We start from the raw sequence: 14,082 nt of genomic DNA, 5'->3' as shown, positions 1-14,082 counted from the left end.
AATGCATTTGACCAGTATGTGTGTGTGTTAAAATCAGCTGTCTGCCTTCAACATAGAGTGGGCTGTCTTTACAGACAGGGCTCTCCCTGGCAGAAGGGTTGTAGTTCACCAATAGTTGAGAATATGATTGCAAACAAAAGGCCCCAAGTTCAGTCTGTCACATTTTCATCTTGGGCTGGAAACTCTGTGGCAGGCTTACGGAGTTTGTGTCTCATAAAACTGAACATATCCTACTGGGAGCAGGATAAAGTTCCTGGGGATTTTTGCTTGCATGGACCTGCAGAAGCAGTGTAGGTTGTCAGTCACCTGGCAGGTAACTCTATATGGCTGATGGACCACACTGGATGCTGTGGTGCACACACTCTGCAGCCTTATAATAAAGGAAACGACTCAAGCACAAGATCATTGCTGACATTTATTAAGACAAATCTAAAAAAGCAAAAGACACAAGAATATTGGCACATATCAGGGCCAATGCCCCAGAAGTCAACATCTCTCTTTAATCTTCTTTTAAAAATAATTTTAAGTATCGTTTTGACAAATCACTTTAGCATTTTATGTACAGTAATAAAAATAAATTACTCTTAACAGATGAATGTATCAGTTTAATACACCATACAGTGCAATAATAGCATTGGTTTTCTGTTTTTCCCCACTCATCTATAAAGTGCATTGCAGGGACTTGGTTTCGCCAAATGGAATGATTGCTGTACATTTATATCTCTTTGGAGGGTAAACGTGTGGACATTCCATTCAACAAGTAGCACTTCTTGCGCCAAAGAATGGCTTCCCCACACTGTTTTGTCTTTTCACTGGCCCCCAGGGGAACAGTGAGACCATGCTGGTTGTTGGAGGGACCTGAGGCAAAAGTGAGTGGAGGAACAAATGCAAATTTTACCTTTCTACATTCTGCTTGTTTCTACACAGAGACTCAGACACCCCTCTCTATCCTGTCAAGACAAGCAAGAGGCATGATCAGAGTTCAATGGTACAAATTACAAGAAAGGAGAGTCTAACTAAACATTCTGACTGTGTGAACTTATTTGACAGTGTTACAGCCTACCTTGGCAAGTGGTGGACTCTCCTTCATTGGAGGTTTTTAAATAAAGATTGGATGGCTACCTGCCAGGGATCCTTTAGCTAAGATTCTTGGATTTCATGGGGTTGGATTAGATGATATTTGGTGTCCCTTCCACCTCTACAGTTCTATGATTCTAGGACACATCCCAGCCAGAGAAAAACATTAAGGGTGTGCAGCAGGGCTAGTGAGAAGTGTAACCTAGGGAGAGATTTGAGGGCCAGGCCTGAAGTTCCCACCTATACCATAAGGGGTAATCTGTATACAACAACACCCACTTTCCACATCACACCTATTTCCAGTGTGCGTACACAACTAAGCTCTTCTACAACAGTCATTCAAGTCAAAGGTGTTTTTCTTTCTAAGACCTTCAGGTAGGTAAGATGCACAAGTTTCACAAAAGTTTTATTTTTATTCAACTTAGAAAACGAAGAATGAACTGTGTAAAGCAACATTCCTGTAAGGAGATAAAAGTGTTGGGGTGGAGGGAGTGGTGTGGTGGTTGGAAAGAATTCGTGTATTTATGTTCAGGAGTTGCTAATCAAACTAGAATTAATAAATGTAGAGCAGATAAGTGTTATGTAACCTGGTTTTAAAAACCATCTAAAAATTGTGCATCTTTCTTTTGGGGTGGGTAGCTACATTCACAAAGGGATGCCTACTAAGGCAAACCACATCTGCTGCATAGGTTTCCCTTAGCATTTTTTGTGTGGATTAGTAAGGAAACACCGGTGCACAGACTGAGCTGTACTGCATTTCTAGGTTGTAACCCAGCAAATCTCTTGGTTTGCACAAAGTAATTTTTGGGATAAGTTTTATGAACAAAACAAATAAACATGAAAAAGTAAAGTAAACAGAGATTCCCACAGTGATGCAATATCTTCTTGACTCAGTTGAGGTTGGGTTTTGTTTTTGCATGTGTCTGACCAATGCATACACCACAGGGATGCAATATTGCAGGTCTGCACAAAATTTGGGCACAAGAAAAACATCCTGAAAAGCAAAAAAATATGCATATATGCAGCTGAAACCTAGTCTGTCAAAGGCATCAAAATTTTGACATAAGTATCATTGAGGAATTTGCTTGTGGATGCTACAAAAGGAATTATTCAAACATAAGAGACACATTTCTGCATTTTTGCACTTGTGTGCATGCATAAGGTGAAGATACAGCATAGCAGAAAATAGAAGAAAATAATGTTCTGTGTGGCTATATCTTGTCTACTACATCTAAGCCTCAAATTGCTGGCTGACCTAAACACACACACACACACAAACATACACAGAAGAGCAACACACTTAGGAACAATCCTGTCCCTATTGTCATCAATAGCAAAGTTCCTTTTAACTTTAACGGTGCAGGATTGCATCTGTCACAAGTAAGTCATGCAAGCCATTGGGTGAATTGCAGTCTCTATCACCACAGTTGTTTTCTGGCTTAATCTCACTGATTCTTCCATAGGGCTTTTAATTCTCTTTCCTAAATGACCCGACTGCATTCCCTTTCTTGGCCACGCTACATCCCATTATAAAGGTCACTTTATGTCCCCCTGCCTGATTTCACATCACAAATGACATCATACACAGAGGAAAAGAGTTTAGCAAAGAGTGCCTATTCAGACATGTTACTTTAGTAGCTTCAGGTATGCAGAACAATACGACTGGCGAAGCTGAAGGCCCCAGTCTCTCATCTCCTTCCCTCCTACTAAATAGGGTTGGTAGTTTTGCAGAGTAGTACCTCTCATCTTCCTTAAAACTTAAAGTTAACTAACTGGGCTTCCTAATCATATCAACCCTATTCTCCCACATCTGCTCTTTCCTTTCCATTTTAGGTCAGTCTGTGTAGCCCCAATTATCTCTGGGGTCACTTTTAAGTCCAAATAAATAAAGAACTTTGCAGGAAATAAATGGTTACTCTATAATCTCACACAGTGATACACGAATTTAAGGTGCGTTCATTCCTGTGGACTCCCTTAGAGTACTGGCTCCACAGTAGGATAATGGAACAGCCATTCAACCTTCTCAGTCAACTCATGAGTTGTTGAGTTGTGCGATCTTTATGAGGGCTGGAGGGAAGGTGGGGAGGCAATGACGAGTAATGGCAGTTATTTTTATCTGACTCAACCCGGCCCATCTCCTTTGCCCGGGGCTAATAAATCCACACTACACGCTATCTTTTTTTTTTTTCAAAACAGAAGCCTGTGTGCTTTTTAAACAAGTCTCTACGCGGGTAGCATTTTACTGTTTGATTGCGACTTCCGCGGAGCTGTCCAGTCCTGATGGTGCTGACACATCTTTGGGATGAGAAGGAATCTGGCAGATTCCACTCATCCCACGACGTCTCGGTTTATTTGTTTTTTAAATGGCTATTGATATTGCATAGAGGATCAAAATTTGATTAGGATAAAAATGGAAACTCCAAACGGAGCAGCCCACGTTTTTCTCTGGAAATATTCCTGCAAACTATCTGTTTATAATTTTGGTTTTGGTTTTGCTATCTTTATATGCGACATCAATAAAGGGAAGCAAACATTTAACTGTTTGCGTCTGGCTTCCTGCTCCCGCGCTTACATTCACGCCCTGTTTCGAAAACGTGTGCTTCATTCAGAGAAGAGCCCTGAGCTGCCCTAGACCCCGGAGTCAAGGCAAAACCTCCTCTTACGCCCCAGTCTCCACAACTAACTAAAAGAAACTCAGAGGCTGAATTCACATGACCCATTTTTTTAAAAAACTTGTACCCGCAGAATAAAATCAGGCAATTTTTTTTAAAAAAAAAAAGCAGAAGAAACCCCCGCCCGCTCCCCGCAAACGCCTTTCCTGAGAATCCTGCTTTCAATCAAAGGAGAAGAAATTTTAGAGGCGAAAAAGTAAACAAAGAAAGCAGAACAAGATTTGTTATGTTTTGAAACATTATCTTGCAGTTTACACTTGGTGTTCCACATTGGCCACAGACTTTGGCAAATGTCCGAGTCTTTCGCCAGGCCTCCCTCCCTAAACACAAAGAAATAATAAAATTAAAATATCGCCCGGTCGCTTGCGGGGAGAGGGAGGGGGGAGCATGTCAGGCACATCTTACTTGTGTATGGTTTATCAAAATAAAAACAGGCATAAGAAAATAACCATCTGGAGAGCCTTGACACTGACACCCTGCTTTCTTTTCCTAAGAAGGTTGGGTAGGGGTCCCGTCCCTCCCCCGTTTTGTTTTCTCCCCTCCCCGCCCCCTACTGCAGCTGCTGGTGCTGGGGGATCATACAAAGGCGAGGAAGGGGAAAAGGAGGAGAGAGAGAGAGAGAGAGAGAGAGAGAGAGAGAGAGAAATAGAGAGAGAGAGAGAGAGAGAGAGAGAAGAAAGAGAGAGAGAGAGAGAGAGAGAGAGAGAGAGAGAGAGAGAGAGAAAGAAAGAAAGAAAGAAAGAAAGAAAGAAAGAAAGAAAGAAAGAAAGAGAGAGAGAGAGAAAGAAAGAAAGAAAGAAAGAAAGAAAGAAAGAGAGAGAAAGAAAGAAAGAAGAGAGAGAGAGAGGAGAGAGAGAGAGAGAGAGAGAGAGAGAGAGAGAGAGAAACTAAGATTCCAAAACCATAAAAACAACCATAGCCCCTTGTCATACGTCACTGGATGTCCTGGGCCGAGAGGAGAAGCCGGAGCTGATGCACCCGCAGCAGGCCACCCAGAGGGATTTCTGGATGTCTGGATTTCTGAAGGCATAAATGATGGGGTTGATGAGCGAGTTGAACGCTGCCGGCAGGGCCAGAGAATAGGTGTAGACGGCTGGGTAGCTGGAGTCAGCCACCAGGGAATAGACGGCCAACGGGATCCAGCAGAGGGCGAAGGTGCCCAAGATGACCGAGAGCGTGGCGATCCCCTTGCGGGTGGAGGTGGCCTGAGAGGTGGCGATGAACTGGTGCTGGATGGCGATCTGCTGGGCGTGCCGGAAGGCGATCTTGCAGATCTGCAGGTAGAGGTGCACCATCAGCGCGAAAATGAGCAGGAAAGCGACGGCCAGCACAGTGGCGTTATTCTTGGTAACGGGCCGGAGGACACTGCAGGTGCTGGGCTCCCGCAGGCAGTTCCAGCCTAGCAGGGGCAGGAGTCCGATGCCCAGGCAGAACAGCCAGACAAGCACCAGCATAGCGGCCGTGAAGGTCAACGTGCGCTCCGAGTGATAAGTCAGCGCGTTGTAGAGCGACAGGTAGCGATCGACGGTGATAGCTAGTAGGCTGCACACCGAGGCGGAGAAGGCAGTCAGCAGCAGGCCGGCGGCGCTCAGCAGGGCAGTCTCGCTTGGCGAGGACAGCAGGTACTGCACGCTGAAGTTGACGATGAGCCCCAGGCCGGCTAGCAGGTCGGCTAGAGCCAGGCTGCCGATGAGCAGGAATGTGGGTGCGCGCAGACCGGGAGTGTAGAAGAGCACCGCCAGCACCAAGGCGTTCTCGCAGGCCATCGCGGTGCCCGTGACGCACAGCAGGATGTCCCACGGGTTGACCGCCACGGCCGCCGCGGCCACATCCCCGCTGTCTCCTGACGCTGGAGACAGATCCAAAGGGCTCCCCGCGGTGGCAGAGGCGACCGACGGCGGCCAGAGGCTGGCGAAGGGCCGGGAGGAGGCGTTGAGGAGCGCTAAGAGTTGCTCCTGCTGCTGCTGCTCCAGACTTTGCTGCTGCATCAGCAAGTTCTCTTCCATGGCTGCTGCGGCTGCTGTAGGGTGACCGAGCATCACTGAAGAGTGGAAGAGAAAGGCAACGGGAGACAGTTATAGGGGAGAAGGCAGGGCGGGGGGCGGGGGGCGGGGGGCGGGGGGCGGGCGGTCCCTGGGAGAAGGTCAAGGAGGAGCTGGCAGGCTTTGGGGTGCGTGTGTCAAGTGTGGCGGCCACCCGCCCACCCCCAGGTCCGCACGTGGAAGGGAGGAGGGAAGGGCCATTAGCGGTGTTTGCATCCACAGAGCTCAGGTTTGGGTTTCACTAGTGTGCATTCAAACTCGAACGGAGAGGATGCTCCGCGACAGAGCACCTGCTTTGTCTGGAGGATGTCCCAGCTTCAATCCCTAGCATCTCCAGGTATAGCTGGGAGATAACCCCTGTCCGGAATCCCGGAGAGCCGCTTCCAGACAGTAAGGACTATACTGAGTTAGATGGACCAGTGGTCAGCACCTGACTCCATGTAAAGGCAGCTCCATAAGCATGGGGAAGTAACTTAGCTCAGTGGTAGAGCATCTGCTTTGCACGCAGAAGTCCCAGGCTCAAACTTCCGCGTCTCCAGGCAGGGCTAGGAAAGGCCGGGAACCCTGGAGATCCACCGCCAATGGAAAGCAGATGCCTTTGTTCCTATGACCCAATATATCCCAGTCCCATTTCTTGGGATGGGGAGGCGGGGTAGGGAATGTCAATTCCACCTGGATTTGACACCAAACCAGCCACCCTGTCCCATTGCCAACGAAAGGAACCATCAGCCTTTAACCCTGCGGCTGAGAAGGCATCTTATAATCAGCGTGGATGCTCCCTAGTTTCTCTGCCCCAGGAAACACACATCGGTTCCCGAGCCGCGAAGGTGGAGGCACGGAAGACGACGCGCTCCTCAGCCTGTATTAAAAGCTGTTACCCTAAAAACTCCGGAGCCAGGCGCCAGAGGCACTCGCGGGAACACAACAGCAGCTTTGAAAAGGGCACCTTTGCAAAAGGAAAAACCAGTCCCTTCCCTGCAAGCAATGACCAGTATTCTGGGCGTATGTCTGTGCGTGCAGACTTAGCTGAGTGTAACCTGCTTGGTTACTTCCTCTCCCCAAACCCCAGGTGAAGAGTCCTTCATAGGAGGACTGCTGATTTTCGGGGTAGTGGGCATTTTTAATTTACTGTAAATTATCTCCATTCCCCGCCGCTCATGCCCCTCACAAAAATGAGCAAAATCAGAGTGCCATGTTGTGCATCCAAAATGTTTCCTACCCCCCTCCACACCCACACACCCACCCTAAACACTGTTAGGATGCAGAGGCGCTTGCATCATCAGTTGTATGTTGGGTGCTGCGGCTACATGGTGGGGAGGGAAGGAAAATGGGACACCAATGACTTACATAGCGTTATATAGCGGGGCTAGAATTTCTTGGCTTGGTCTTTCCCAGAGCTGCTGCTAATAATAATAATAATAATAATAATAATAATACCTTTTGACTTGAATGAGAAAGAATTATCGCTCTCTAATTAGCTATATATATAGGCAGATATAATTTGTAGTCTAGTCCTCTCCGGATATCTATTTGCATGATTCCAAAGCACCTTCTCACTCAAATAACATAACACATCCAGCTACCGTTAGAATAGTAAGACTGCCGCACCGAAGCGAAGCCAGTTTAATTTGCAGTTCCCGCCCCGACCCCTCCTTTTTTGGGGAATGACACAAGCCGCTTGCGAACAACCGCAGAAGCTCAGCTGCCGCGAAAAAAAAAAACCACAACAACCCAAACGCGCGCGCGCACAGACACAATCGCACAGTTACCCGCGCACAACCTTTCCAGTCTGTGAGACTCCAACCCATCACCCCTTCCTTCTACAAGCACCGCGCTCTCCTGTCAGGTTTTAGTGCTGTGAACAAAGAACCCGAGAGCCATTCAAAGGTCACCCTTTGAGCGTTTGGTCTGTGCTGCTGCAGCCGCTGCTTTTGACTCTTGCGGCTGCCCCCATAATACAACTTAACAGAGCCCACCAAAGAACAATTTAGAAAACAGTAGCCAAGCCGTTGGGCTGGTTTCATTGTTCCATGCAACGCGAACACCCTCCGCCTCCCGCCTTCCAAGCCCACTGCGGGATGGAAGAATGTGTGGGTGGGGAAGGAACCAGGCAGACCCCAGGCGACATTCAGAAACAGGCATGCAATTCCCCACCTCCCCAGTTGTTGTTTTTACCTTGGTTTTCAATTCTTTGGTCAGTTGTCCTCCCTGCTAAATCCTTCTCAGTCCTCGGAGTTAAGGCTTCATTCTCTGGTTAACATGGCTAATAAAGCTGGCAGGTCTCTGCCAACCCAGTTGCTCTTAATATCCCCCCCCCCTTTGGGTCTGCTGATATCTCTACTCTGACGTCAAAAGTCTTCTCTTATATTCACGATCGGCTCCAAGTCTGTGAATCAGAGGAGCCTGTGATCAGAATAACAACGAAGCGCTCTCTCACACTAGCTCAGCTCCTCCTCTCCTTTTCTCCCAGATACGCACCGGCAAGGAGATAAACACACTCTCGCGCGAACGCGCATACACACTCGTCCTCTGGAATTTCATTCATAAGGCTGCCGAGACCCGCCTCCTTTTCCCAAGGTCAGGTGCTTCACATCTTCGCTTTGAGCGAAGAGAAACCTGCAAGGTCTCTCCGGTGTGAAATGCAGAACGACACAATACGGACATGAAAAAGAATGCATTATTATCATTATTATTTTGACTGGAGGATGGATGCGAGCTGGTGATGCCTTCTGGGGCTCAACTGCACCTGGATGGATGTTGTGTAATTAGATCCAGCTGCAGGGACCCGAGATACTGATGGGGATGAGAAGAGCAACCTAAGAGCGTTAAGCACTGCTTCAACAATAGCAACAGTCTTGTGGCAGTTTAAAGACTAGAACATGTGTTATGGCACAAGGACTTCCAATGCATGAAGTGTTATACTGAGTTGCAAGTATATAAACAAATGCATGCTGGAGACATTATAAACATTAAGGTCAGAGGAAAATGAGATGTAGAAAAGTACAAATAATCAGGTAACTGAACAAATATTGTGGATTTTTAAAATCACGCTGCATGTGTTAATTGGCTTACCATGCCAGGATGTTTGTGCTACTGGCACAACTGCTTGTTGGGTATGACCACAGCTAACTATGCAAATATGTCTGTACTTGTTTGCATCTCATTTCACTTTGGCCTCACTCTTTGCATGCATGAGCACACATGTGCATGCATGCACACATACACAGGAACATAGGAAACTGCCTTTTACCAAGTCATACCACAGTTCCACTATGTTTGTGGCAAGGAAAAGAATGGTACAAAAGAATAATTCCCTGGATGCCAAGAGTCAAGTTTGGGGCAAGTACTCTTTGGTGAGAGAACCCCAAATATGCAGCAAAAAGTGCAAGTAGATAAATAGGTACCGTTCTAGCAGAAAAGTAAAGGGTGCTTCCGTGCGCTGCTCTGGTTCGACAGAAGCGGCTTAGTCATGCTGGCCACATGACCCGGAAGCTGTATGCCAGCTCCCTCGGCCAATAAAGCGAGATGAGTGCTGCAACCCCAGAGTCGGTCATGACTGGACCTAATGGTCAGGGGTCCCTTTACCTTTAAAGCATGGAAATATAGGCTGTTATACCTTTAATATATGTCTTTCTGAGTGAGTTCCAAAATAGTCCCCTCTTCCTCCAGCATAGGAAAAGAAAGGTCACATGTTTAGTAAGATAAAAATGGTTTACTTACAAACTCTTCTCAGACATCCTCAGACCAGCTCAGACCTCTTCACATGTTAAAATTCTCAGGTAGACTGGGGGTGAAGAAATATTTGATGACCTTGTCCCTCCCATGGTGAGCTAAGCCTGGCAGGACAGCTTACTTTACAGTATGAACCCCTTCATGGATTAGACTTAATTAAGCATGTTGGTTATATGAGGCTGGTTATCACACACACACACCTAGTTCAATATTGCCTACACTGACTGACAGTAGCTTTCTAGGATTTCAGGCAGGAGCCTCTCCCACCCATGAAGCTCAGTGAGGCAATTACGTACCTTTGGCAGCAGGCTAGGGACAGCTGGAAGGGGCAGCAGATCCAGGTCCCACAGGAGCATGCTGCTTACCAGCGAATGTGGGAGTGGTTGAGGAGGGCACCATTTTATGTTTTGCCTTGACTGGTAAAACATCCAGGGCTGGCCCTGATGCCAACCCTGCCTAGAGGTGTCCGTGAAGATTGGACCTGGGATGTCCTGTTTGCAAGGCAGATACTCCACAACTGAGCTACGACCTCACCCCACCCTCCACAAATTATGTATATATGTATCTGCAACTCAAGATAACACTATGCATCTGATGAAGTGGATTGTAGCCCACAAACATTTATGCCATCATAAACATGCTAGTCTTTAAAGTGCCACAAGACACTTTGTTGATTTTGCTAACATAGAATAATAGAATTATAGAGCTGGAGGAGATCCTGATGGTCATTTAGTCCAACCCCCTGCAATGCTGGAATCTCAACTAAAGCATCCATGACAGTTGTCCACCCAACCTTTGCTTAAAAACTTCCAAGAAAGGAGAGTCCAGCACCTTCCGCGGGAGACTGTTCCACTGTCAAACAGCTCACACTGCCCAAAAGTTCTTCCTGATGTTTAGCTGGAATCTGCTTTCTTGTAACTTGAATCCATTGGTTCGGGTCCTACCCTTCAGAACAGGAGAAAGCAAGCTTGCTCCATCTTCCATATGACAGCCCTTCAGATATTTGAGATGGCTAGGATTGTTATTCTTTTTTAAGTGGGTAACCCAAAGTTGGCCCAACCCAATAGAAAGTCCAGGATGCTTTCCAGGGCTGCAGTGTCCCGGGCCTCCAAGCTAAGGATAATGCACATTCTTTCAAGTTAAGCCACTTGAGACCCCTGCTGAATCAAAGGCCCATCTAATTCAGCTCTCACAGTGGCCAACCAGATGCCTCTGGGAAGTCTACAAACAGGACATGAGCACAACACTTGTGATTCCCAACAACAGGCATTTAGCGGTACCCTGCCTCTGACACTGGAGGTGATAGTACATAGCTATCATGGCTAGTAGCCATTGATAGCTTTATTCTGCTTCATCTCTGGAAGTATCACTTGCACATTGTGTGAGATAGATGATAGATAGATAGATAGATAGATAGATAGATAGATAGATAGATGATAGATAGATGATAGATAGATAGATAGATAGATAGATAGATAGATAGATGATAGATAATAGATAGATAGATAGATAGATAGATAGATAGATAGATAGATAGATAGATGATGATAGATAGATAGATAGATAGATAGATAGATGATAGATAATAGATAGATAGATGGTAGATTAGATAGATATAGATAGATAGATAGATAGATAGATAGATAGATAGATAGATATAGATAGATGATAGATAGATAGATGATAGATAGATAGATAGATAGATAGATAGATAGATAGATAGATAGATAGATAGATGATAGATAGATAGATATAGATGATGGATAGATAGATGATAGATGATGATAGATGATGATAGATAGATGATAGATAGATAGATATAGATGATAGATAGATGATAGATAGATAGATAGATAGATAGATAGATAGATAGATATATGCATTTAAATAACAAAGCATGTATGAAAATGCTGCCTTTGAGGAAGCATTATGGATGCTTTTAATTACAACAAATACGTAGGGCTGCAACTCTAGTGGGTTTTATTTCCTTACTTGAAAATGAATTGGAACATGAATAATGTTTTGAAAATGGATGTACCATCCTATGCAAGTGGATTTCAGGGCTATATTGAAGGAGGGGCAATGCTAAGCTCTGGGGCACAGTTTCATTGTAGGAATGGATTGGGACACTAGGAGAGGATGTATTGTTTAGTTATTATCCTTCCTAGCTCATGTGAGTAAGATCAGCAGAGTACCATCCTTTGCAGCTTAAACTTAGAAGCTAAGACAAGGTTGACTCGACATTCTAGAAAGAACAATCCAAGATGCTCTGAAGCAGTCAGGATTTCCCCTGGTATTACCCTTTCCCCCCTCTTAAGAACATCAATCACACACATTGTTTTGTGAAGAAATAAAAGAACTATTTACTTACATGATATAGGTCTTAAAGCAGGAGTTACAGTAACAAAATGAAAGCAGGTTTATAACTACAGTCTCACCGTGGGTTACAGCCGCTTCAGGTTGTATTTTTTCGGGTTACACACCCACCAAAACCCAGAAGTACTGGAATGGGTTACTTCCGGGGTTTGGTGATCACGCATGTGCAGAAGCACTAAATCACTTTTTGCGCATGCGCAGAGTGCCAAATTGCAACCCGTGCATGCGCAAACGTGCCACTGCGGGTTGTGAACGCTGAGGGTTGCGAACATGCATCCCGTACGGATCACGTTTGCAACCTGAGCATCCACAGTACTATCTAAGTTACAAAAGTACAAAATGTAAGTTCAAAAATAGTTCCAGTTACAGATAGGTAGCCGTGTTGGTCTGCCATAGTCAAAATAAAAAAAATTCTTCCAGTAGCACCTTAAAGACCAACTAAGTTAGTTCTTGGTATGAGCTTTCGTGTGCATGCACACTTCTTCAGATATACACAAACAGTGTATCTGAAGAAGTGTGCATGCACACGAAAGCTCATACCAAGAACTAACTTAGTTGGTCTTTAAGGTGCTACTGGAAGGAATTTTTTTATTTCAAAAATAGTGTCTCAGCTGCAGACTTCAGACATGTACAGGTGGTCAGCTTGGAAGCAAAGAAAGGGATGCCCAAGCTGGAAGGAAGTATGTAGTGTTACAGCTTTCTGCCAAGGCAGAAAAAGAAAGTGATTTCACAGAGTTCTCTCTAGCAAGTTTTATAGGAAAGCTCTGTGAGTTTCAGCCCCTTCATGTGCCCATCTGGCAAAACATGATTTGTTGGTTTGACTGCAATAATGTCCCACATGGATAGCCTGCTAAGTTGTTTAATTTGATCTGTTTGCCAGTTCCTGCCAAAGGTTTTGTAAGAAACTTTGCTCACAGTTCCACATGTAAGGAAATGATGCAGTGGGAAATCTGTGTGAATTTCAAAATCCATATTACTAGAGCTAGATGGTAAATAAAAGAAACAGAGTTCTGCAGAACTCAAAATCTTGTGTCCTATTGTTTGGGTTGATCAAATAAAAGTATTGCCTTAACATGGATTTTGGAAATTCTTTTATAGATCAACACAGCTATTTTCCTTTTATTGCGTGTGAATTTAATTTAGATTGTATGGCACAGCTCTCTCTTGGGCATATTAGAATGGTGAAGAAACACTGCAAGGCTGCAATTCCTATATTTCCATCTGATACACTGGGGTGTATAGTAATCAGCACTGTGTACTAAATATTTTAAGAATGCAAAAGAGGAATAATATAAGCTAATTAGTTGCTAGACGTGAATCTCCCCACCCCCGAGCAGCGGTGTGCAGTTTTCAGTCCAAACTCACTGGGATAGATTCAAAGGATTACCAAGAACATGTTTATATTAAGCAACTCTTGCAGAAACATGTCACTTTAACCATCTGCCTCCTCAAGAGAGGCTCTCTCTTTCTGACACATCTCTCTTCTCATCCCGACACATTTAGGCATCACAATCTGGCACAGTCAGAAACAACTGGCAGTTTTTGCTAAGCAGAGACTGGATCTGGTACAGCTAAGAGTGAAAACCATACAGGCTAAAAAGCTTCCTCCATGGTCCCTCTTAGCTTTCCAGGTAGCATAGGGGAACAGTCTAGCCACGTGCACAAAATACATCAAGTGAGGAAGGTGTCTTGAACCATCAGCAGTCAGAAGGCCTAGAAAGGGAAAGGTTCTCCAGAAGGTGTGTTTTTTTTAAAAAAAACTATACATAGTATATTATACTATATCCTTTCATTTCTTTCCCACCATTCTTCCATGCCATGAAGCCCAAGCTAGCACTCATATGGTTCCCAAGCAGTCACCCATCCGGGCATAGAACAGATCCAGACCTGCTTAGCTTCAGCAAGACCTCATTGATATAAGACAGGACTTTCACTGTACTGTACAGTGATACCTCAGGTTAAGTACTTAATTCATTCCGGAGGTCCGTACTTAACCTGAAACTGTTCTTAACCTGAAGCACCACTTTAGCTAATGGGGCCTCCTGCTGCTGCCGCACCGCTGGAGCACGATTTCTGTTCTCATCCTGAAGCAAAGTTCTTAACCCGAGGTAATATTTCTGGGTTAGTGGAGTCTGTAACCTGAAGCGTATGTAACCTGAAGCATCTGTAACCCGAGGTACCAC

The 14,082-nt window shown here is 45.2% G+C and overlaps 1 protein-coding gene across 1 annotated transcript; it reads right to left on the bottom strand.

Moving 5' to 3' along the window:
• Window positions 1-397: 397 nt before the first annotated feature.
• LOC310697989 (G-protein coupled receptor 12-like) lies at window positions 398-8,225 on the bottom strand. The gene is made up of 3 exons (XM_083484571.1): window positions 7,967-8,225; window positions 4,682-5,790; window positions 398-4,069 (listed from the first exon to the last, which is right to left on the bottom strand). Exons 2-3 carry the CDS (start codon window positions 5,786-5,788, stop codon window positions 4,001-4,003), a joined length of 1,176 nt encoding a protein of 391 aa, XP_083340697.1. The 5' UTR covers window positions 5,789-5,790; window positions 7,967-8,225; the 3' UTR covers window positions 398-4,000.
• Between the last annotated feature and the right edge of the window lie 5,857 nt (window positions 8,226-14,082).

The sequence above is a fragment of the Podarcis liolepis genome, assembly GCF_965112155.1.
Source record: "Podarcis liolepis genome assembly, chromosome: Z".
NCBI classification, from domain to species: domain Eukaryota; kingdom Metazoa; phylum Chordata; class Lepidosauria; order Squamata; family Lacertidae; genus Podarcis; species Podarcis liolepis.
Note: the sequence above shows the minus strand (reverse complement) of the source record. Positions and strands in the feature narration are given on the sequence as shown.